The 26,376-nt window shown below is 39.4% G+C and overlaps 1 protein-coding gene across 3 annotated transcripts; it reads right to left on the reverse strand.

Moving 5' to 3' along the window:
- Window positions 1-220: 220 nt before the first annotated feature.
- Window positions 221-26,342, reverse strand: CDC25C (cell division cycle 25C). Of its 3 annotated transcripts, XM_060093415.1 has the most exons (15): window positions 26,143-26,342; window positions 25,501-25,713; window positions 24,706-24,800; window positions 23,950-23,995; window positions 22,177-22,210; window positions 21,972-22,061; window positions 20,939-21,007; window positions 17,344-17,502; window positions 5,645-5,797; window positions 4,609-4,710; window positions 3,536-3,598; window positions 2,169-2,267; window positions 1,499-1,632; window positions 1,000-1,111; window positions 221-799 (listed from the first exon to the last, which is right to left on the reverse strand). In XM_060093415.1, the coding sequence occupies exons 2-15, from the start codon at window positions 25,695-25,697 to the stop codon at window positions 650-652; spliced, it is 1,503 nt and encodes a 500-aa protein (XP_059949398.1). In that variant the 5' UTR covers window positions 25,698-25,713; window positions 26,143-26,342; the 3' UTR covers window positions 221-649. The 3 variants fall into 3 exon arrangements, with proteins under 3 accessions (XP_059949398.1, XP_059949399.1, XP_059949397.1); XM_060093416.1 differs by lacking the exon at window positions 26,143-26,342 and having other exon boundaries at window positions 25,501-25,730; XM_060093414.1 differs by lacking the exons at window positions 23,950-23,995; window positions 24,706-24,800.
- Window positions 26,343-26,376: the final 34 nt, after the last annotated feature.

The raw sequence follows: 26,376 nt of genomic DNA on the forward strand, positions 1-26,376 counted from the left end.
TAGGTCTGGAGTGGGCTGTGAAATTTTGCATTTCAAGCAAGTTCAGATGATGCTGATGGACCAGGGCCCAAACTTTGAGAACCATGGTCTGGAGAAAAGCACCTTGGCCTCAGCTATGAATAGAGGTGGCTACATCTTTGTCCGAAGGAGTTTAATGTGGTGATTACTTCCTTATACACATCTTCTAGGAACAGACTGGGCTCACAATCGCATTTCTCATTCTTCAGTGTTTATTTTCCCATTTAAAAAAAAGGTGAGAGAGGGAAACAAAGAAGGAAAATATAGAGAAAGAAGATGGGCAACTCTCTCTTGCATAGCCAGAAGCCCACGGGGAAAAGGATGTGGCTGACCTCTGAGGAGACTCGAGCAGTTAGGAAGAGGAATGCAACAGCTCCCTGAAGCAACACAAATCTCTCTGCAACCCAAGGCTCCAGCCTTATAGAGCCAGCTCCAGGACTTCCCACCAGCCAGCAGCTCTACTGACACCTAACCAGTCCCCAGGCCTGGGATTTCAGTAGTTTGGCAGCCTGTTGGTTTGCTGACATCTTTTAACATCTTGGATTTAGCTGCATAGAAGATGGCCTCTTTCTGCTTAGGGTTTCTACAGTGTCTTTTGGTGAGTCCTAGGCAGCCAGTGGGTGATCTGATATCATGGGCTCACATCCTTCACCAGCAAGGCAATCTGCTCCTGCAGCTGCCGCTCCCCTTCCCATGCTTTGCTCTGGTTTCGACACCTCAGCAGCTCAGCCTTATGGTCCTGGTGATGCATAGGGCAGTAGCTCTGTGGTTCGCACAGCTCCTGAAAGGCAGGGGACAGAGTAAGGGATCCTCTTGAGGCCTGCAGTCTGCCTACTAGGTATAATAGAGATGCTGCAAGTAGTGGCTAAGGAGGAGCAGCAGTTTCTTCTCAGAGGGCTTTGCAGGACCTGGGAGCTGCATGCTAAAATAGGCTTCCCCGAGTTTGGGCTCCCCCATTGCCCCATGTGCCCCATCCTTTACCATATATTCTGGAAAGAAGTCTCTGTAGCCCCCTCTGAGGATATACAGCTCTGGGTAGTACAGTGCAGGATACTGGTTCACAGCCCTGTCCTCTTGTCTCAGAGAGCGGTACCTTTAGAGAAAATCCAGGGATGGGTGGGGTGGAAGGAAGCAAGTTCAGGATTCCATGGGCTATTCACTGGGGAAGGGGAGGAAGAATAGACTTTTGCTAGCCCTCAAAAGGAACTCCAGATCTATTTTTGCAAAACAAGGTCCACGTAGCACCACTCTTTCTCCTTTGCTCCATTGGTACCTAATTCCCAATCCTTTTTCCTTCACTGCTTCCAAACTTTGAATTGTAGAAACCCCTTTCCTCCACCTCCCTAACATTCTTCAGACTTCAGTGGAAAGTATTCATTGATTCAGTCTCTGTCTGAACTGATCTGGGAAGGTTCCCTGGCTGTAAGTCCCTACTCAAGATCCATTTCCATCACCCACCCTACCCTGTGTAGACACTCACATTCGGGGACCCCTCTCTGAGGAGAATTCACAGTGGAACACAATGATTATTCTTTTCTGAGTATCCAAAGGGACAATGGGTTTCTTCAGAAAGAAGTTATATAGTTCTTCTTGACTGTACAAGTTTAAAGCTCCCTGTAAAAGAATTTTATTAAGTATTTCCTTAAGGATCTGTGAACAGGGCCAACACTTAGAAATAACTGGAATACCATCTTGAAATATTTGGTTCAGGAAGGCTAGACTATAAGTACTTTCAGAGAGGCAATCTACCTGTATCTACCCCCAGGGCCTGGCATGGAGCTTGGTATGTAGTAGGTGTTCAATAAATGTTTATAGACTGGAACTGCCTGAAGTGTAGGGATCATTGTGAGGAATGTCTGTAAGCATCAAGTGTTTGCAAAGTGCTTCTCAGTCCTTGGATGAATGTTTTTACTTCCAGGTAGGAGCTCTTGGCTCCTATAGAAAAAAGGGAGATTGGTCTAAGAGGGAAAGGGAAAGTAAATTGCTCAAAGTACACAGAATTAGAACAGGAATGAGGACTGACAGCCTTGATATGCTCCAAATGTATAATATCTGCCCTGGTTCTAGAGTTCACAGAACCCTTTGTCCAGACTTCTCAATAAAGAGCTATCCCCAGCCCCTTCCCTGCTAAGTCCTCAATGTAACCTTACCTGGATGTGTCCTCCCAGGTACTCATATGGATAGCGGCAATCGATGATATAAAATTTCTCTATCAGACCCTGGAACTTCCCCAAAAGCAAGGCAGCCACCTGCACAGAAACTATGATTGAATATCCTGCTTCTTCTGAGGGAGAGAAGAGCCAGTCACACAGTTCCTGATTTTCACAGCATTCCACTGTACGCCCAGCCTCCAAAGTCCCCCTATGGTTGAAATATGGCAGTGATGCAGCCCCACCCCACATAAGAGGATAAAATAGGAAATGGCCTTTTTGGAGAACCAAAATAGCTGGTATTGCCAGGACATCAGGGAAAACCACACTCAGGCTACTTATTTGGAGGCAGGCACGGCTGCAGTCAGCCTCTGAGAAGATACCCAAGGACTTCTGTAAGGGCACAAGTAGCAGCTAGAGCTCCTGATTTTACAAAAAGAAATGAGAAATGATTCCTCACCCTCCACTGTAAAATTAGAAAGCAAGTTTCCCGAAAGGGATATAGAAGGAAAGGGGTGATATCCAGAAGAGGAAACTTAAGCTTCGTGTAGTTATGTCGATTGGTTCAACCTTTCTGGAGGGGACTTTGTAAATACTTATAAAAATAAATGCAATTACACTTTCAACAATTTCTTTTCTAACATCTTAAGTAAACAGAAAAGTACATAAAGATAAGGCACAATAATATTCATCTCACCATTATTTCATATTATCAAAATACTATGAATAACTTAAATACTCAATAAAAGGGGTTTAGTTAAATAAATTAGACATTATCAGTATAACAGAATATTACATAGCCATTAAAAGGATAATATAGGTATCTTTTTAGTGCTATAGAAAGATGTTTACAACGTCTTACTAAGCTAATTGCAAAATTACATGTTTATTATGATCCTATTTTTATAAAACTTATGCCAGAATAAAATGTGTAAGGCCATAAGGAAAGTATTACTAGTGCTTATTTCTGGTGGTGAGGTTATGGGTAGAGTGACCAAATAATTACTGCACAAACTGGGACACTTTTGAGAGTAAAAGAGAACACTATTAATAATTACCTTACACTAATAGGCATAAACGGGATTGCAACATGTAAACCAGGATGTAAGTTCAGCCTAACTGGGTGATTTTTACTTTCTTCCTTTCCCCTTCCTCCTTCCTTCCTTTCTTTCATAACAATTATATATCATTTGTTTAATTAAAAACAAAGGTGCATATAAAATAGTCCTTTAATACAGCTTCAGTTGAATAAAGAGCCTATATGAGTGAACACAGAAATAAATACAAATGGAAGTGGGGATTTTAGGGACAGAACAGACCAGATGGTAGCTTATGTAACCAGTTTCCATCTCCAGAAATCTGCTTACTGTTTCTGGGTTGACGTACTTCAGATCTTGGTGTCTCCCTGACACGGTCGGCAGTGCACATACCTAGAAATACCCAAGAGCTGAAATAACAGCAAGTTCTCTACACCCAAATTTGAGATCATGACCCATATATTGTCCTTTCCAAATGACATTTAAAACCTCAGATGCCTTCAGAAATCAATGGTCTCTATAACATGCATATGCAGCAATTTCATTTCTAAGAACTGATCCTAAGGAAATAATTACAGATGTGTACAAAGTTTTAGATTTAGCTACAAATATGTCCACCTTGGTATAGTGCATAAGGAAAAATTGTAGAAGTAAATATCCTACAAGAAACGATTTATCAAGAAATTATGGGCAGCCAAAAAAGAAAAAAAGAAAGAAGTACTGTGCTGCTATTAAAAGTGATGAAATGATGAAGCAGAACTGTTTATTGACATGAAAAGATGTTCCTGATACATCAAGTGAGAAGGAATAAAAAACTCAGCAGATCACAAAACAAACATGGAAAAACAAAAAATGTATTTGTGTACATGAATTGTGTTTGTGAAAATACATAGAAAAAAGTCTGCAGGAATATACACCAAGAAAATATCAAATAAAAGCAATAATACTCTGACAAGATTTGGGGTAGATTTCATTTTCCATCTTTTCTGTAGTGACCAAGTATGACTTACATAATTTTAAAATATATTTTTAAAAAAAGTAGAAAGCCTCATACTTGGGACTTCCCTGGCAGTCCAGTGGTTAAGACTCTGCACTTCCACTGCAGGGGGGACAGGTTCGACCCCTGGTTGGGAAACTAAGATCCTGAATGCTGCACAGCACAGAAAAAAAAAAAAAGAAAGCCTCTTCTTGTCTTCCCCACTGCTCCGGATATTCCCAGAACGAATAAGGAATCCTTTCTCATGAAAGGCTTAGGGCCTAGATCTACCACTACAGCACTTTCAGGTTATCAGTGAGTACTTGGTGAAGATGCATAATTAATTATACCTAGTGTCCTCTGCAAGCAGAGAAGATTCAGATCCAAAATACAGGATGAAATATAGGATTGGTATAACCAAACTCACCTTGGAGAAATCACCAATCAGAGGCCCCTGGTTAGAATCTTCCTCCAGCATCTGAGTCATATTAATGTCACAGAGGGAGACCATTTTCTTTATACCTAAGCCCTGAAGACAACAAGATTCCCCCCACCCCCAGTCCTCATATTAAAGGTTTAAAAACCATGGGATGCAAGGAGTGGAGGGAGACATTAAAAATATGCATACTCTTTGATCTAACAATTCCACCTGTTTTACTAAGAAAATAAAGATATGTACAAAGATTTAGCTGTAAGGATGTTTACAACAGAGAAAATTTTCTAATAAATGATCAATAACAGGATCTTGATTAAACAAATCATATCCACACACTATAGATTACTATTAAGGAATAAAAAGTATGTTGTAAATTTCTTTGACATGAAAATATGACATGATATCATTAAGTAGGTTAGAAAACATGTACTTTATAATGCCACTTTAATAAAAGAAAAAACATTTGCATTAAAAAATGTCTGAAAGACTATATATCAAGTATTAACAGTAATTATCTCTGGCCTGTGGGATTATGGGCATTTTGCAAAGGCTTCTTTTTGCTTATCTGCATTTTCCATTTTTCTGTAATGTCATACACTGATTTTATAAAATAGCCAAATGTATTCAGATTTTTTTTAAAGGAGGGATAGGGGATGAGGGCTAAGTTTTTCAGAATTTGCTTTCCACCAAACAAGTGTGCTCTAGGATGCTATTTCTCTCAGAATGCATATAAAACAACAATAAATGTCCTTACCAATCAAAGTTCCCTTGTACTCTCTCAGATCTTAAAAAAGAGGTTGGGAAGACAATACAATGACATAATTTCCAAAATTATAATATAACATATTTATTATTAAATATTTTATATATGGATGCAGATGTAGAAAAGAAAACAGGAAGATTGAAAGAAGAGATAAAAGTAAAAGTAATGAAGACCAAAAGATGTACTAAAGCGATCCCCATGCCAGAAAAGTGGAGAAGATGAGATAGAAGATTAAAGAGACTGTCTTCTTAAAAAGTTTCTTACCTTCCTGAGCTCTTTGTGGCTAGAACAATACTTCTTTTTTACTTTATCTGGTATTGTGTTGTCCTTGAATTTTACCATCTGCTTCAGTCTTGGACTGTTCAAACTGTCTGGCAACGAAGAGGAGCGATACAGGCAGCTCCTGTTCACAGATGCCTGTTTGGAAACATGAAACCCCAAGGTTCTTACTACTTAAAGTGTGTCTGCAGGCCAGCATTGTGAACATCTCCTGGGAGCTTGTTAGAAATGCAGAATCCCAGGGCTTCCCTGGTGGCGCAGTGGTTGAGAGTCCGCCTGCCGATGCAGGGGACACAGGTTCGTGCCCCGGTCCGGCAAGATCCCAAATGCCGCGGAGCAGCTGGGCCTGTGAGCCATGGCCGCTGAGCCTGTGAGTCCGGAGCCTGTGCTCCGCAACGGGAGAGGCCACAACAGTGAGAGGCCCGCATACCGAAAAAAAAAAAAAAGAAAAAAAAGAAATGCAGAATCCCAGATGTTAGGCTTCAGCCCAGACCTGCTAAGTTAAAATCTGCACTCTAACAAGATGCCCAGGTGATTCCTAGGAACACTCAAGTTTGAGAAACAATGCCCCAGGTAAGCAACCTGTCTTCCCCTCCTCATTAACGTCTTTCTTCTCAGACTGCATGATGTTCCATCTCTCAAACATGTTTTAAATCCAGCCAAATTCTCGACCTGACCATATTATATATAACAGTTCTTGTAGAAGAAAGCAAATGCAAGCTTAGTTCCTCCAGTCATATGATAGTTTCTCTATGGGATCCTAAGACCCTGACAATCAAAAAACAATTTTTCTTTTCCAGCTGTGTTGGGTCTTCTTGCTGCACGTGGGCTTTCTCTAATTGCATTGTGTGCTACTCTTCGTTGCAGTGCGCAGGCTTCGCATTGCAGTGGCTTCTCTTGTTGCAGAGCACAGGCTCTAGGCACACGGGCTTCAGTAGTTGCAGCACATGGGCTCAGTATTTGTGGCACGTGGGCCCTAGAGCACGCAGGCTTCAGTAGCTGTGGCATGCGAACTCAGTAGTTGGGGTGCGCGGGCTTCAGTAGTTGTGGCACGAGGGCTCAGTAGTTGTAGCTCGTGTGCTTTAGAGCACAGGATCAGTAATTGTGGCACACGGGTTTAGTTGCTCTGCAGCATGTGGGATCTTCCCGGACCAGGGATAAAACCCATGTCCCTTCCACTGGCAGGAGGATTCTTTTTTTTTTTTTTTTTTTTTTTGATACGTGGGCCTCTCACTGTTGTGGCCTCTCCCGTTGCGGAGCACAGGCTCCAGACGCGCAGGCTCAGCAGCCATGGTTCACAGGCCTAGGCACTCCGCGGCATGTGGGATCTTCCCGGACTGGGGCATGAACCCGTGTCCCCTGCATCGGCAGGCGGACTCTCAATCACTGTGCCACCAGGGAAGCCCTGCAGGCGGATTCTTAACCACTGCGCCACCAAGGAAGTCCAAGACCCTGACAATCAAGATCTAAGAACCCCGACAAAACTGAAGATGACAAGCCAAAAAAGTTAGCCTGGGTGAAAAAGTACTAAGAAGCAAGAATATATAGTTGTCCCTTGGTATCTGTGAGAGACTGGTTCCAGGACTACTACAGATACCAAAATTTAGGGGTGCTCAAGTCCCTTACTTAAAACCATGTAGTATCTGTATATAATCTATGAACATCCTCCTGTATACTGTATTTTATTTATTTATTTTTTGGCCATGCTGCACGGCATGTGGGATCTTAGTTCCCTGACCAGGGATCGAACCCATGCCCCCTGCAGTGGAAGTGTGGAGTCTTAACCACTGAACCGCCAGGGAAGTCCCTCCTGTATATTTTAAAACATCTCTAGATTATAAATACAGCTAATACCTATACCTAATACCTATAATACCTAATACATTGTAAATGTTATGTAAATAGTTTCCTGTGTGAGCAAATTCAAGCTTACTTTTTAGAACTTTCTGGGGAAAAATTTTTTTTTTAATATTTTCAGTCTGTGGAGTGAGAGAGAAAAAATGTCATTCAGCCTTCTTAAAGGGGATGAATGGGGAAGAAATATAGCAAAATAAGCAGCATGCAAGGGAAAAGAAAACACTAGAATCTAATATCAGGATGACCATTATAGGATTGATACTATGAAGCCCATCAGGAAAAAAGTAGATTAAACACCATGAAGAACTAGTCTTGGGAGTTGCTGGCCCAGGAATAGACTAAATACAGGAGGATGGACTAATTGTCTCTTTGAAAGGCATGATATGTGTGTTATATACCCAGAGGCAGAGGGATATATTAAAAGACTTCTGATGGCAAGTTTCAACTAATCCAAGATTCTTATCCTCTGTTTCCTTCTTTATACACTCACCTCACTAATTGCCATGGATTGATTTAGGAGGGTGCTAGACCTCCTAAATAAGAGATAAGAGAGCCAAAATTAGAACACACATTGATAATAAATGGTTTCTAGGAGAAGAAAATATGAACATCAGTATTTTACTTTACAATAATTATATCTACACTACAGTGTTTGTCACACCCATGGTCCTAAGGAAAACTCCATTGTTCATGGTACCAGTTGAAGGTACAGTTCACATTTGATATACCAACATTCTATACCTACCTTTTCCTTTGGACCCCTGCCAGTCATCTCCCTATGTCTCCACAACCCTACTCCAAGCCACTGGTGACTGGACCATATTGCTGACTGAACACTCCTATTTAGTGGTCAAGAATATGTAAACATAACCTGGGCCAATCAGGTTCCCTCTCTGGGAGTCTAACTTGGAAAATATCAAAATAATTAGGCAGCAGCAGAAGCCAAAGCTTTATTAAAAGGAAGAAGCCAAGAGATATAGTCAAGGCCATGATGCCAATGATGAATGGACGGATGAACCAAAGGTATGGTGGTAGAGGAAATGTGGTGAAGAACTGAGGAGCAGGCTACCCAGCCTCCAAGACAGACTTCCCTTCATATAACTTCAGTTTTGCCCTGAGAAGAATGCAGGAGGAAGTCAGATCAGAATTTCAAATTTGCTGGCCTTAGTGCAATCTTTGTTTCTTTTAACCAAAAGAGCCTCTCTAGAACACACTGTAATTATTAAGCTAAGGGCTCATTTTAAAGAGTTTGAATTAATTATCTACTAAGTGAAATGTATCCATTTATTAGTATTACATCTAAGAAATCTTTGCCTAACACAAGGTCACAAACATTTTCCTCCTGTTTTTTTCCTTCAGTTGTCTTACAGTTTTAGGTTTTATATTTAGGCCCATGATCCATTTTGTGCTAATTTCTATATATGGTGTGAAGTATAGATTGAAGTTTTTGTTTTTGTTTTTCAGATAGATTTTCAATTGCTCCAGCACAACTTGTTGAAAAGACTATGCTTTCTCCATTTAATTGCTTTTGTGTCTTGGTTTATTATCAATTGATCATATATGCATGATCATATATGCATATTATCAAATGATCATATATGCATCATATATGCGTATATGCATGCATATCTATTTCTCGAATATCTATTCTGTTGCACTGAAGCTTTAGGTTTTTGGTAGATATTATGATGGTGATAATGAAGATAAATGTCTCTTTGGGTTTCATATTGTCCAAGGACAAGAAGCCAGAAATAAATGATAGCAAAAAACTACTTTAACAAACAGAAACAGCCACTACTGTTTGACAGATACTTTCCAATACATTTATATAAAAACAAATGGCAACTTATTGCAAGGAGTATAAGTGCTAGGTCATAGAGGAATGATGATGATGATGCTTTAGATTTGTCTAGCCAGTTACCAGAAGCTGGTGAGGGGAGATCCCAGGACCAGCTGTCTTAGATCTACCAACTAATGGCTTTCATTGTTTAAGGAATCAATGAACACTTTCCAAATCTGGGAGTTTTAAAGCATTGCAAAGGCCAGAAAGAAGAAAAGTTCAATTCTACTTGAAGATTTTATAAAAAGGTTAAATTAGATAATTATTACTTTATAAACTGAGGAGGCATCATCATTTCCTCATGGCTTATATGCTCTTCAGCACACATAGTCTTGGCTTCTGTCTGTACTGCTCTACTGCTCTTGTCAAGGTTATCAACAATCTTCTTGTTGTCACATCAGACGGTCACTTCTTTAGCCATGTATCATCCTGAATCTCACAGTGCCTTCAACTGACTTGGCTAATCCCTTATTTAGCTTCAATGGCACAGCCTAGTTTCTTAGTTTAGTCCCAGTATAGACAACTGTTTACTAAAAGAACTGTGATGCTTCTACCTCTCTGTTGCTCCTTCTCAGTCTTCTTTGTCAAGCTTCCTCACCTACCAAACCTCTAACAGATGTTGGATTCAGGGCTAGGACCTGCCGCTTTTTCAATCTCCTCACTCTTGCCATAGGTGACTTTTTTCTACCCATGAATTTAAACTTTCCCTCTATGCTGATGACTCTCGGATTTTTCTCTCAAGACTTCTGCTCTTACTTCCAGACTTCCACATTCACATACCTGTTTGACAATTTTTAAGTACATACCAAGTGACGCAGCAGTGAATCAGAGAGTGGAAGAGACAAACAAATAAATATACTCTGTACTTTCATGTAGTGAAAAGTGCTGTAAGTAAAAAATAAAGAAGGATAAAAGATAGGAAAAATATTGGGGTTAGAAGTTTGTCAGGAAAGGCCTTTCTGTTAAGGTGACAGATGTGGAGATAAGAGACTGAAATGAGGGAGAAAATCATGTTTGCCCAGGGGAAGAGTGTTTCAGGATGAAGGAACAACAAATGCCCTGGTGAGAACAGCAAGGCCAGTGATGGCCACATTTAGTATGGTTCCATTTTTAGAAAGCTCAAAAACTGAAGCAATACTATAAACCAACTAGATCTAACAGACATCTATAGAATACTGTACCCAACAACAGTAGAATATACAGTCTTCTCAAATACACATGGAACATTCTCCAGGATAGACTATATACTGGGACATAAAAAAAGCCTCAATAAATTTTTTTTTTTTTTTTTTTTGCGGTACGCGGGCCTCTCACTTTTGTGGCCTCTCCCATTGCGGAGCACAGGCTCCGGACGCACAGGCTCAGCGGCCATGGCTCACGGGCCCAGCCGCTCCGCGGCATATGGGATCCTCCCAGACCGGGGCACGAACCCGTATCCCCTGCATCGGCAGGCGGACTCTCAACCACTGCGCCACCAGGGAGGCCCGTCAATAAATTTTAAAGGATTGAAGTGATACAAAGTATGTTCTCTAATCACAATTAGAAATTTATAATAGAAAAAAATCTGGAAAATTCACAAAAATGTAGAAATTAACACACTCCTAAATAACCAGTGGGTCAAAAAAGATCACATGGGAAATCAGAAAATACTTTGAGATGAATGAGAATGAAGATATAACATACAAAAACTTAGGTAAAAATGCAACTAAACCAGTGCTTAGATGAAATTTATAACTGTAAGTATCTATAATAAAAAAGAAGGAAGAATTCAAGTCAATGACCTAACCTCCACTAAAGAAGAAACTAAATCCAAAGCAAGCAGAAGGAAGGAAATAAGACAGATTAGAGCAAAACTCAGTGAAGTAGAGAATAGAAAAACAATAGAGAAAAACAACAGAACCAAAAGTTGTTTCATTGAAAAAATCAACAAAATTGATAAACCTTTAGCTAGACTGACCAGGAAGAAAAGAGAAAAGACTCAAATTACTAAAATCACAAATGAAAGAGAGGACATTACAACCAATCACATAGAGTTTTAAAAACATCATAATGGGGACTTCCCTGGTGGTCCAGTAGGTAAGACTCTATGCTCCCAATGCAGGGCACCCACGTTTGATCCCTGGTTGGGGAACTAGATACTACATGCATGCTGCAACTAAGAGCCTGCATGCCGCAATTGAAAGATCCCACATGCCTCAACTAAGACCTGGCTCAGCCAAAATAAATAAATAAATAAATAAATTTTAAAAAATCATAATGATATACCATGAACAATTATATGCTAATGAATGAGAAAACTTAAACGGGAAAATTCCTAAAAAGGCAAAAACTATTGTCAAGGAAAAAAACAGAAAATCTGACTAGACCTGCAAAAAATAAAGAGATTAAATTAGTAATTTAAAAATTTCTCACAGGGACTTCCCTGGAGGTCCAGTAGTTAAGACTCCACGTTTCCACTGCAGGTGGCATGGGTTCAATCCCTGGTCAGGGAACTAAGATCTTGCATGCCATGCAGCGCAGCCAAAAAATAAAATAAAATAATTAAAAATAACGACAACAAAAAAAAAACTTCTCACAAAGAAAAGCTCAAGGACTTCCCTGGTGGCCCAGTGGTTAAGAATCCTGCTGCCAAATTGAAGGAGAAAAACCATATGATCATCTCAACAGATGCAGAGAAAGCTTTCGACAAAATTCAACACCCATTTATGATAAAAACCCTCCAGAAAGTAGGCATAGAGGGAAACTTCCTCAACATAATAAAGGCCTTATATGACAAACCCACAGCCAACATCGTCCTCAATGGTGAAAAACTGAAATCAATTCCACTAACATCAGGAAGAAGACAAGGTTCCCCATGCTCACCACTCTTATTCAACATAGTTTTGGAAGTTTTAGCCACAGCAATCAGAGAAGAAAAAGAAATAAAAAGAATCCAAATTGGAAAATAAGAAGTAAAGCTGTCACTGTTTGCAGAGGACATGATCCTATACATAGAGAATCCTAAAGATGCTACCAGAAAACTACTAGAACTAATCAATGAACTTGGTAAAGTAGCAGGATACAAAATTAATGCACAGAAATCTCTTGCATTCCTTTACACTAATGATGAAAAATCTGAAAGTGAAATTAAGAAAACACTGCCATTTACCATTGCAACAAAAAGAATAAAATATCTAGGAATAAACCTACCTAAGGAGACAAAAGAACCGTATGCAGAAAACTATAAGACACTGATGAAAGAAATGAAAGATGATACAAATAGATGGAGAGATATACCATGCTCTTGGATTGGAAGAATCAACATTGTGAAAATGACTCTACTACCCAAAGCAATCTACAGATTCAATGCAATCCCTATCAAAATACCAGTGGCATTTTTCACAGAACTAGAAGAAAAAATTTCACAATTTGTATGGAAACACAAAAGACCCCGAACAGCTAAAGCAATCTTGGGAAAGAAAAACAGAGCTGGAGGAATCAGGCTCCCTGACTTCAGACTATACTACAAAGCTACAGTAACCAAGACAGTATGGTACTGGCACAAAAACAGAAATATAGATCAATGGAACAGGACAGAAAGCCCAGAGATAAGCCCATGCACATATGGTCACCTTATCTTTGATAAAGGAGGCAAGAATATACAGTGGAGAAAAGACAGTCTCTTCAATAAGTGGTGCTGGGAAAACTGGACAGCTACATGTAAAAGAATGAAATTAGAACACTCCCTAACACCATACACAAAAATAAACTCAAAACGGATTAAAGACCTAAATGTAAGGCCAGACAATATCAAACTCTTAGAGGAAAACATAGGCAGAACACTCTATGACATAAATCACAAGATCCTTTTTGACCCACCTCCTAGAGAAATGGAAATAAAAACAAAAATAAACAAACGGGACCTAATGAAACTTAAAAGCTTTTGTACAGCAAAGGAAACCATAAACAAGATGAAAAGACAACCCTCAGAATGGGAGAAAATATTTGCAAATGAAGCAACTGACAAAGGATTAATCTCCAAAATTTACAAGCAGCTTATGCAGCTCAATATCAAAAAAACAAAAACCCAATCCAAAAATGGGCAGAAGACCTAAATAGACATTTATCCAAAGAAGATATACAAATTGCCAACAAACACATGAAAGAATGCTCAACATCATTAATCATTAGAGAAATGCAAATAAAAACTACAAAGAGAGGGGCTTCCCTGGTGGCGCAGTTGTTGAGAGTCCGCCTGCTGATGCAGGGGACACAGGTTCGTGCCCTGGTCCGGGAAGATCCCACATGCCATGGAGCGGCTGGGCCCGTGAGCCATGGCCACTGAGCCTGCGCGTCTGGAGCCTGTGCTCCACAACGGAGAGGCCACAGCAGTGAGAGGCCCGCGTACAGCAAAAATAAAAAAAATTTAAAAAAAAAGAAAACTACAAAGAGATATCTCACACTGGTCAGAATGGCCATCATCAAAAAATCTACAAACAACAAATGCTGGAGAGGGTGTGGAGAAAAGGGAACCCTCTTGCACTGTTGGTGGGAATGTAAATTGTTACAGCCACTATGGAGAACAGTATGGAGGTTCCTTAAAAAACTACAAAAAGAACTACCATATGACCCAGCAATCCCACTGCTGGGCATATACCCTGAGAAAACCATAATTCAAAATGAGTCATGTACCAAAATGTTCATTGCAGCTCTATTTACAATAGCCAGGACATGGAAGCAACCTAAGTGTCCTTCAACAGATGAATGGATAAAGAAGATGTGGCACGTATATACAATGGAATATTACTCAGCCATAAAAAGAAACGAAATTGAGTTAATTGTAGTGAGGTGGATGGACCTAGAGTCTGTCATACAGAGTGAAGTAAGTCAGAAAGAGAAAAACAAATACCGTATGCTAACACATATATATGGAATCTAAAAAAAAAAGGTCATGAAGAACCTAGGGGCAAGACGGGAATAAAGACACAGACCTACTAGAGAATGGACTTGAGGATACGGGGAGGGGGAAGGGTAAGCTGGGACAAAGTGAGAGAGTGGCAAGAACATATATACACTACCAAACGTAAAATAGATAGCTAGTGGGAAGCAGCCGCATAGCATAGGGAGATCAGCTCGGTGCTTTGTGACCACCGAGAGGGGTGGGATAGCGGGGTGGGAGGGAGGGAGATGCAAAAGGGAAGAGATATGGGGACATATGTATATGTATAACTGATTTACTTTGTTATAAAGCAGAAACTAATGCACCATTGTAAAGCAATTATACTCCAATAAAGATGTTAAAAAAAAAAAAATCCTCCTGCCAATGCAGGGGACACAGGTTTGAGCCCTGGTCCGGAAGATCCCACATGCCACGGAGCAACTAAGCCCATGCGCCACAACTACCGAGCCTGTGCTCTCAAGCCTGCGAGCCACAACTACTGAAGCCCACACACCTAGAGCCCATGCTCTGCAACAAGAGAAGCTACCCAATGAGAAGCCCGAGCACGCAACGAAGAGTAGTCCCCGCTCGCCACAACTAAAGAAAGCTCGCGCACAGGCACAAAGACCCAACACAGCCACAAATAAACAAACAAATTAATTAATTAATTAAAAAGAAATTGAGGCATAGCAAGATCATATTACTCACCCATACAGGTAAAAGTGGCAGAGTCAAGCTACGAACCCAGGCAGTCTGGCTCTAGAGTCCATACTTTTTAGACCAATATGCTCCATTGACTCCCATGCTCTTGACTTTTCTCTCTAATCCCAAATAATCTCAAAGTCATCCTTCAATCAGGATTGGGAATGGTGGTCAGAAAAACAAAATACCCAAGGCTAATTAACCCTAATTTTCTTTCAAGGAGAATATATTCAAATATACTTTGTGAAATAAAAAATATATAAAATGACTTACTACAAAGCTACAGTAATTGAAACTATGGTTCTGTAAATATACACCTAGACCAACGGAATAGCATAGGGAGTCCAGAAATAAACCCTCACATACACAGTCAAATGAATTTTGAAAATGGTGCCAAGACCTTTCAATGAGGAAAAGACAGTCTTTTCAACAAATAGGGCCAGGAAAACTGGACATTCACATGCAAGAGAATGAAATTGGACCCTTACCTTACACCATAAGCAAAACTTAATTCAAAATGGAACAAGACCCAAATTTAAGAGCTAAAACTATACAGCTCTACAAAGAATTTCTGTGTGGGGTGATGAAAATAAAATTGACACCTCTGTGCCCTAGATCTCTCCTTTCTGATCCTTGAATGATGTTATTCCTGTTATGTATCTACCTCATTATTAGACTCTTCAGTGGCTATTACTCCTTCTTCACAAACTTTCTCTCTGCTTTTAAACTTGGAGTCACTAGCCTTCATTTTCTCCTCTATGCAGATGGTTCTGAAATGTACATTTCCAGTCCTGATGGTTCCAATTCCTCATTCAGTATTTCCATTTAAGCTTCCTGTTACTGCCTCTAACTGAAATGTCCAAAACTGAACACATCTTATTCCCTTTGAATTCACATTTCTTTTCAAATTCATTACAGTGTCACCATTTCTCCAGTTACTCAGATTGAAGTTAAAAGTAGTACCATCCCAAACTCCTAGGTCCTGTTTTCCTATCACTCTGCCATTCACAGCACTTTTGACAATCATTATCTTGTTTTTGACTTACTTGCATTATCTATCTTCTTGACTAGAAAAAATACAAATAGGAACTACATGAAAATTTGGAATCTTGTCCATCTTAATCATGACTCTGTTCTTAGTTCTAGCACAGCACCTGGTGCATACCAGCCTCCTAATAAATACTTATTGAATGTTGTTAACAGCTTATACTAGTTTTCATTAACAATAATAAAGTAGGTATATTATTACAAACTGCTTTTAATACTTTATCATATTAACAATGATTCCCTTGTAGAAGTGTTTATTATCATTACGCTCTCCATTTTATATTTGAGAAACTGAGCCTTAGAGTGGTTAAGTGTCTTGTTCATGGTCATAACACTACATAAGAGAATGAGGTCCAGAATCCAAGGGTTCTAACTCAGCTATATCATATTTACCTTGTAAAATGAGTAAGTTTAATAAACACACCCCCTGGACTTCCCTGGTAGTCCAGGGGTTAAGACTCCATGCTTCCAATGCAGGGGGCACAGGTTCAATCTCTGGTTGGGGAAGATCCCCCATGCCACAAGGCAAGGCCAAAACAAAAAACACCCCTACACATATCTGTTTCAAAGAAATGAAGTTGATTCAGAAAATCTAACTGCCTCAGAAACTATCTTTGATATTTCAGTACATCGCCAATAAGCCACAGGCTTCAGATATTCCTCTCAATGATATGGGGAGGATAAAAGACAAAAATATATATTGTAAAATACCTAAAAAATCATGCTAAGTATATCCCATCTATTACTATTATTCTGGAGGCATCACTTACACAAGATTACATTGATGGTGGTCTACTCAAACTGCTAACGAACCTTCTCACCCAGCAGTAATAAGAGTCCCATGATGATCTGATACCCTATCAGTCAGGTAGCCCTTAGAATATAGAGACCATGTCTTCTTGATCTCTGCAGACCTACCACATAGTACAGTGGCTGAAATATATTAGATACACAATATTATTTATTCAAGAATGAAAGAATTTGGGACTTCCCTGGTGGTCCAGTGGTTAAGAATCTACCTTCCAATGCAGGGAACACAGGTTTGATCCCTGGTCGGGGAACTAAGATCCCACATGCCCCAGGGCAATTAAGCCCATGCACCGCAACTACAGAGCCAACACGGTCTGGAGCCTGTCCACCACAACTAGAGAGAAACCCGTGTGCCACAACTAGAAAGAAACCCACCCGTCACAACGAAAGATCCCACGTGCTGCAACTAAGACCCAATGTAGCCAAAAACTTAATTAATTAATTAATTAATTAATTTAAAAGAATGAAGGAATTTGAAAAATGCAAAGACACCATCAGAGAGTACTTTACCTTGGCCTCTTCTTGATCTTCCAGAGAAAACTCCATCAATTCATCTGAAATCTCCTCTGTCTGGTTTTCTCCTAGCTCTGGATTTTTATCTAATTTTGAAACTGTAGTAATAGGACTGTCCAGATGTTTCATTTCACTTTCCACCAAGTTTCCACCGTCCTATGAATTATATTGACAATATTAAAAACTATCCAGGACCCTTACCTTACACCATATACAAATATTAACTCAAAATGAATCAAAGACCTAAATGTAAGAGCTAAAGCTATAAAACTCTTAGAAGAAAATAGGAGGAAAGCTTTACAACCTTGGATTTGGCAATGATTTCTTGGATATTACACAAAACCACAAGCAACAAAAGAAAAAATAGATAAACTGGACTTCATCAAAATTAAAAACTTTTGTTCATTGAAGAATATTATCAAAAAGGTGAAAAGGCAACCCATAGGATAAAATATTTGCAAATCACATGAATACTATCAAAAAAGTGAAAAGGCAACACATAGGATAAAATATTTGCAAATCACATATCTGATAAGGGATTAATATTCAGAATATATAAAGAACTCCCACAACTCAACAACAATAGCAACAATAACAACAATAGCAACAATAACAACAGAAGCAAACAGGACTTGAATAGACATTTCTCCACAGATATACAAATGACCAATCAGCACATGAAAAGATACACAACATAACTAGTCATTAGGGAAATGCAAATCAAAACCACAATGAGATACTACTTTGTACCCATTAGGATAGCTACTATTAAACAAACAAACAAACAAAAAACCCCAGAAAATAACAAGTGTTGGCAAGGATACGGAGAAATTGGAACCCTTGTACTTTGCTGTGGGAAATGTCAAATGGTGCAGTCGCTATGGATAACGGTATGGTGGTTCCCCAAAAAAATCAAACATGGAATTACCGTATATGACCAGTAATTCCATTTCTTGGTATATACCCCAAAGAATGAAAGCAGGGGTTTGAAGATATTTTTATACGAATGTTCACAGCAGCATTATTCACAATAGCCAAAAGATGTAAACAACTCAAATGTCCATCAACAGATTAATGGATAAACAAAATGCGGTATATTCATACGATGGAATATTATCCAGCCATAAAAAGGAATGAAATTCTGATGCATGCTACAATATGGATGAATCTTGAAGACATTATGCTAAGTGAAATAAGCCAGAAACAAAAGGACAAATATTATATGATTCTACTTACATGAAGTACCTAGAGTAGTCAAATTAATGGAGACAGAAAAGAGACTAGAGGTTACCAGAGGGAGAAAAGCGCAGTTATTATTTAATAGGTAGACAGCTTCTGTTTTGAAGTATGAAAAAATTCTGAAATGGATAGTGCTGATAGTTGTACAACATTGTGAATGTACTTAATGCCACTGGGTTGTACACAAAAATATGGTTTAGATGGTAAATGTTATGTATATTTTACTACATTAAAAAAAAATCACACACACACACAGAAGATTATCTAGTAATTTACCATGCTCAAAGTCTTCCCCTTCTCCAAGAAATCAAAAATCTGAAACATGATCAGCTTTATCTACTTAGCATGGGATATGTTAAAATGGCTTTCCCAGAGGGTTGAGATTAGAATCCAAATCTCTGGAGTATCTTAAGTCCATAGTCTATTAAAAACAAGTGATGCTGTACACCTGAAACTAACACAACCTTGTAAATCAACTGTACTTCAATTTAAAAAAAAAGAAAAAATCACAACAAGTGAGTGCCTGGGTAACTTAAGACTCCAGTAGCAAAATGGACAAAGGACACAATCATTCACTAGAGAAAATATACACGGCTAATAGTCACATGAAATCATTACTAATTATTTTTAACATAAAATAAAACATTTTACCCATCTGATTAGCAATTTTTTAAAGTGATAACAAATTATCCAAATGAGCCATGGATTGCTCCTGAAAACGTAAATTCTTAGAACTTTTTTAGGAAGGGAATTTGGCAATATGTACCAAATATCTTAAAAAATATTTAAACCCTTTAATCCATTAATTATGTGTCTTGGTACTAATCCTACATATAAAAATTTTTAACATAGGCAAGAATTTGTGCTCAAGAACTTATATGATAGCATTATTTGTAAAAGCAAAATGTGGATCATCCTAAGTGTCCAACAATTGGGAAGTATTGTACCTAGGTGTTAGAATAAAAGCATCCCTTAAAAAGTAATGTTTACTAAGACTTTTAATATTAACTTAAAATAACAGGATATGAAGTTATATATATGATATGACCTCAACTTTGTAAAACTGTACACATGGTTAAAAGATTGAAAGAAATGAGGTAAAATGTTAATAGTGGTTTTTCTGTATGAGGAGGTTATTTTCTTTTTTATATTTTCCTTTATGTATTTATTTATTTATTTTTAACATCTTTATTGGAGTATAATTGCTTTACAGTGGTGTTAGTTTCTGCTTTATAACAAAGTGAATCAGTTATACATATACATATGTTCCCATATCTCTTCCCTCTTGCGTCTCCCTCCCTCCCACCCTCCCTATCCCACCCCTCTCAGTGGTCACAAAGCACCAAGCTGATCTCCCTATGCTATGCGGCTGCTTCCCGCTCGCTATATATTTTACGTTTGGTAGTGTATATATGTTCTTGCCACTCTCTCACTTTGTCCCAGCTTACCCTTCCCCCTCCCCGTATCCTCAAGTCCATTCTCTAGTAGGTCTGTGTCTTTATTCCCGTCTTGCCCCTAGGTTCTTCATGACCTTTTTTTTTTAGATTCCATATATATGTGTTAGCATACGGTATTTGTTTTTCTCTTTCTGACTTACTTCACTCTGTATGACAGACTCTAGGTCCATCCACCTCACTACAATTAACTCAATTTCGTTTCTTTTTATGGCTGAGTAATATTCCATTGTATATACGTGCCACACCTTCTTTATCCATTCATCTGTTGATGGACACTTAGGTTGCTTCCATGTCCTGGCTATTGTAAATAGAGCTGCAATGAACATTTTGGTACATGACTCTTTTCGAATTATGGTTTTCTCAGGGTATATACCCAGCAGTGGGATTGCTGGGTCGTATGTTAGTTCTATTTGTAGTTTTTTAAGGAACCTCCATACTGTTCTCCATAGTAGCTGTATCAATTTTCATTCCCACCAACAGTGAAAGAGTGTTCCCTTTTCTCCACATTCTCTCCAGCATTTATTGTTTCTAAATTTTTTGATGATGGCCATTCTGACCGGTGTGAGATGATATCTCATTGTAGTTTACTTTATTTTTATACCATTTTCACAATGGGCACATAGTACTTTTAAAACCAGGGAAGGGGGGGCGGAAACACTTAAAGAATAAAGGGGAAATTTTTTAAAAGGCCTAAGAATTTTTTCTTCTCCTTAAACTTAAATGAATAAAGAGATCAGAGGACATCTCCTCCCTTTCCCTGCTCAAAGGTTACTTCTCTAACCTCTTTTCTCACCCAAGTCAGCTTTGAAAAATTCAAAGGGGCATAAATGCACATCTATCATCCTCTACCCCACAATACCTCGGTTGACTCTTGAGGAAGATGTCCAGTGACTCACCAGTAGAAAAAGAGGAGACCTCAGGGTCCTGGGTACCCACCACTCCAAGGGCTTTGAAGTGCTGTTTTCCTGCATAAGAAAAACTACATTGGCTGTAGGAAGAGAAGTGTCAGCAGACCTTGCCAAAAACATTTCATCTGATGAAGCCATGAATAATCCTTACAAAACACAGTATATGTAACCAAGGTTGACCATGTACCCTGAAAATACAAATTATGGTTTGGATTTGTTATGGTGTGTAGATCTGCTCTGGAGGGTACTAATTTTATGATCACAAGCCAAAGGGAGGGAGGGAAAAGGGAGCCTGACAGGGGAAGGAATGATGAGATTTTTTAAAAGTGATTTTAAAGGGAGATTAGAAGGACTGTAATTCAAGAAAAAGCTGATTAGAACAGCCAAAAACATGGGCATAACTTAGGCAATGTGAGCAAAGAAGAACAGCAGCTATCCTTTATAGATACTGACCTGGGGGAAAGGATGGGAGGCAGGGAAAAGAAAAAAGATGGCTAGAAAATGGGATTAGTTGAAGGGATTAGTTAGAGAATTATCTTAGTGATTAGGTAGCTTTGGAGAGGACAGTTTCAACTTGGAACTGAAGGATGGTCTGAGACTCAGATGAAAAAGGACAATGACTTCTTCAGAATAGGGGCTAAGAAGCTGGGCTAAGGGGGAAATAAGAAGAAATTAAGAAACCTAGACTAGTATATGAAGCCATGCAAAGAATATGTGAACAAGTTATGTAAATTATCCCTATCTGTTTAAAAAAAAAAAGTCCTAAATTCCTTACACTGCAATCAACTGAACATGAGTAATAATGATGACCTGCTGTGGAAGACTTGGAGCTAGGATCAAACTTTAAAGGGTAAAACCAAAACAAACCATAAAGAATTTTTTTTCCATAGTGATGCAATTTGCTTGTCGAGCATACTGAGGCACAAACAGCTCTAGGTCTCATAATGATACTGATGAGTTAGTTGCTCCACTCAGAGGAAGAAAACTGCTAATGGATCTAGGTTTCCATTAAAACACTCACATTCTCTTTATTTGCGGATGAGCTACATATTGCATCTTTCTTCCTGTGGCCATGGTCCAAAGCATTCGGAGTGCTACAAAGCAGCTGTGCCTACAAGAGATTGTTTTCTGAGAACACCCAGCATCCTCAAGCCACAGGTAAGCTGGAAGCCCTCTGCTTCCCACCGGACAAACAAACTCAGACCCAAGAAAGATGAGTTACTCACTGGGCTGCATTTTACAAGGTGTTGGTGATAATTCCTGTAGATAAAAAAAAACTGCCAGTCAGTTAAACCCCAAATAGGATTTGGTTATTCTTCAGTAGCTTGGGACATCCCACTTTTCCTTTCTTCCATTCTAGGAGACCTGTACCTAGTTGATATGTCTCTTCCAATAACAATATGTAGGGTGTTCTCTGTGGTAAATATCAAGACATTGAGTGACATCCTGGGGATAAGGACCTCATTTCACTGGCATAACCATATATATAGATATGCATCAAAGATGATGAGTTTGTCCTACATCTTATGCAGACACAATTTACAATTTACTAATTTTTCAGCATCGACTATTGGGAGTTAATATTTATTTTTTTATGAATTTCTATCCTCCCTTTCCAGATTTTATCTCGTTTACCTGGGTTAGGACATAAACAATTCAAAGAAAATACAGGCAATATAAAGTAAAATTTTCACATGTATTGATTAAACATACTCATGGAAAGCCTTCCCTAGTGCATGAAAGTGGCACTTAATTCATATAAACATCGAAGAATAATACTATAAAAAGAATATAACAGTCAAATGGAAAATTTATGATAAATTTAAGAAGTTGAATTAAAATTACTTTTCAGTCCTGAGTACTCTCTGACTGAACATTTTAAGATCTCCAACATGGGACTTCCCTGGTGGCTCAGTGGTTAAGAATCCTCCTGCCAAGTCAGGGGACACGGGTTCGATCCCTGGTCCGGGAAGATCCCACATGCCGCGGAACAACAAAGCCTGTGTGCCACAACTACTGAGCCTGCGCTCTAGAGCCCCCGAGCCACAACTACTGAGCCCGCGTGCCACAGCTACTGAAGCCCATGTGCCTAGAGCCCGTGCTCCACAACAAGAGAAGCCACCACAATGAGAAGCCCGTGCACCACAATGAAGAGTAGCCCCCGTTCGCCGCAACGCAGCCAAAAGTTAATTAATTAATTAATAGATTAATTTTTTTAAAAAGATCTCCAACAAAGAATCTTCAACAGTAATAATAATAAACATTATAAAATGTATGGTATGCATTAGGTACACATTTTCATTTAATCCTCAGAGCAGCCATTTATGTAAAGTGTTATAATTATCTCCAGTATTATTATTTCTTTATTACAAATAAAGAAACTGAGGTCCCTTGAAATTAAGAAACTTTTCAGAGTCATCTGGTGAAGTAGTAGTAAGCCACTGGAATCCAGACACTCTGATTCCAGAGCCTGCACTCTGCACTTTCAACCACTAAGATATATATACTCCGTCTAAGTGCAGTATACCATTCTCCTCCATTCTAAAGACAATACTGATTGTATGTGATGGTTAAAATGAATAACCTTCATTTTCACAACACAACTTAGATCTTGGAAACTTAAAAACATTTCAAGGGGGGCCTCCCTGGTGGCGCAAGTGGTTGAGAGTCCGCCTGCCGATGCAGGGGATACGGGTTCGTGCCCCGGTCTGGGAGGATCCCATGTGCCGCGGAGCGGCTGGGCCCGTGAGCCATGGCCGCTGGGCCTGCGCGTCCGGAGCCTGTGCTCCGCGACGGGGGAGGCCACAACGGTGAGAGGCCCGCATACCGAAAAAAAAAAAAAAAAAAAAAAAAACATTTCAAGGGAAGAATCTAGGCCCCCAAGCCCACTTACATCTAAAGTGAAACATTCTCTACTCTACAGAGTCTGCATAGGATAAAATCCCCAGGCCAGTGTTGAAAAGGCTTTAGCATGGGGTTCATTTCGCAAAAGAACTTACATCCCAGCTAACTGTATTTCCTCAGGTCCTGTAGAATCCAAGTGACCTGCAATCAGATGTGAATATTTATTCTTGTCCATGCATTTTGTCTTTCCTTCTCATTTTCTTCATTACCAGTGAGCCATATTAATTTCAAAAGCTGGCCTTGTGAACACAAAGGCTCTTGATAGGTACCAGTTTCATGGTACAAGGTACCATGGTATAAGGTACAAGTTCATGGAAACTTAAGAATTTACATGTGTCACTGAAAGAAAAAATTCTGAGAAGCAGTGCATTATGCTAACCTACAGAGATTTTTTCCATGAGTAGAAAGGAAAGCTTATCACTCAGGAAATGTGAAATCAGAACAAATACTAAAATGGTTGACTAGTAAAACACATTCCTTTGGGGTACACACCCTATAAAAACACATAAGAATTAGTTGACAAAGTATTTCTTTATGTTGGTTTCTTTGCCTCTGCTGAGATTAGACTAGGGCATAAAACTTTTCATCTTTAACTACCACATTCATTCCCACAATCAGTCAACAAAATATTCCTTCTTGTCTAACTTTCTCAATGCAAAGTGACTCCTATTGGGGTCAATTCTCTTCCCATTGGCTGAATCATTCTCCTCAAAAATCCTCTAGGTACTCAAAGAATTCCATCTTCAAGGTTCTCTATTTACTTTTACCACCTTCCATCTCTATCCTACTACTCTGTCCTCACCCTTAACAGTTATTCCTTCCCTTGAGGCTTTTACCTCCCTTTTCCCTACCAGTTTCATCAAGATCTGAAGAAGTGGTAAACTGAGTGGCAGACATCTCCCCGCTGCTAAGATTCGAAAGATTAAGGCAACGTTTGGGGGTTTCTCTGTTGAGACATAATAATACATGAAGATTCCCATTAGATTGTAATATCCTTAAAAGGCAAAGATCACATTATCCTCTTCATTTGAAACACCCCTCAATGACTATCACATAATCTGAGCAGTGTCCAAATAAAGCTGATTGGTTTTTGGAAGTATTTCAGATTAGGCTGAGAAAAATCTCCCACCTTTTCTCTACTCTAATAACCTGTACCTCATTTTCTCCTCACCAACATATTGAGACAAGGGAATTTTTAAAAATTGGCTGAGGTGGGTCTTGACCACACATCTTTTGCCCTGAGCAACATAACAACACAGATTTGATTTCTCCCTGGAGTCTCCAGTACTTCTCTGATTGTGATTCTCCAACTTTGTTGATTAGCTGACGCATCAGGGCATGGCATGACCAGAATTTGAAGTACAGTAACAGTAACGTTAACAGTAGTACTAATAAAGTGGAAACTCATATAATGAAATAAAGTTTTCAAAGACTTTTCCCAGACACCACATCATTTGATTCTCACAAGATCCTAGTAAGATATTATGTCACAGAAAAGAAGCCTGAGACTCAAAACGGTCACATGGCTAGTCAAGGGCAGAGCTAAGACTTAAACCCTGATCTCTGAGCCAGGATAATTTTTAAAAACTCAAAAACTGTTTAGAAGAGCAAAGGAGATAAGGTGTGAAAAGAAAAAGTGTATTTACCCAGACAAAATGCTTAGGTTTGCAGAATCACCAAAAAGTTTCTTCTCCACTGGGGTTCTAGGGAGATCTGAACTGATGGAAAAGGAAGTATCTCTCTCCAGAAGCAGGTTTAATATCTTCCTCTGATTGGACCTAAAACTAGGTCCTGAGCCAGGGCTTTCTTCCTCTCTTGTAGATGAAAAGAATTCTGCAGACATGGTCTCCGAGTTCTCACTAAGAAAAAATAAAACCTAGCTAAGAGAGGGAGAACGTCATCTACACGGGTACATCACAGATGGTCTAGCTGTCAGAACCTCCTCCACCCTTTCCAGCAGCGACCAAGCGGATCAATATTGAAGGAGGGGGCATTCCTAAACGGTGAACCACATCTTGGCTTGAAGGTTAAATAGCACTTGCCCGAAGCGGCTTGGCCTTTCCAGCGGAACCTGAACTTACCGAAAGGCAACCTCAGAACCTAAAAGATGGAATGAAAAGAGGACCTGGACTTGTTAGGAGCCACACAGCTCGTGACTCCTGACAGGAAGGAACTCAGGTCTCCTAACTCGCGATAATGCCTGTTTTGTCCCCCTAACCTCTGCGAGGCCCGTGATTCCAAGGAGGACACAGCTCTGGGCTTACCTCAGGTTTGAGTCTGAGACTTACCTTCAGGAGGAAGAGAAATAGGCAGGGAATCACACACAAGCGAAGACTCTAGCAGAATTCAAGGAAATCTGGGGAAAGGAGGCGATTCGACCAGACGACAGCTATGCCTCTCGACCAGTTAGGCTGGAGTCTGGCTTCTCCGCTTCTCTCAGCGGACTGTCGAAGTTACAGCCTCAGAGCAAGTTCAACAGCCATAGGCCCTGACCATTCAAACCTTTCGCCCTCCCAATAACC

This window comes from Mesoplodon densirostris, chromosome 3 (assembly GCF_025265405.1).
Source record: "Mesoplodon densirostris isolate mMesDen1 chromosome 3, mMesDen1 primary haplotype, whole genome shotgun sequence".
NCBI classification, from domain to species: domain Eukaryota; kingdom Metazoa; phylum Chordata; class Mammalia; order Artiodactyla; family Ziphiidae; genus Mesoplodon; species Mesoplodon densirostris.

Excerpts from the sequence above, each read along its gene's own strand:
- CDC25C (XM_060093415.1), bottom strand. The coding sequence starts at position 25,697 with ATGTCTGCAGAATTCTTTTCATCTACAAGAGAGGAAGAAAGCCCTGGC. Across the intron at positions 17,503-20,938 it reads GGTCTCCTCTTTTTCTACTG|GACGGTGGAAACTTGGTGGA; the intron begins GTGAGTCACTGG and ends TATAATTCATAG. Across the intron at positions 1,112-1,498 it reads TCAGAGAGGGGTCCCCGAAT|GTACCGCTCTCTGAGACAAG; the intron begins GTGAGTGTCTAC and ends TTTTCTCTAAAG.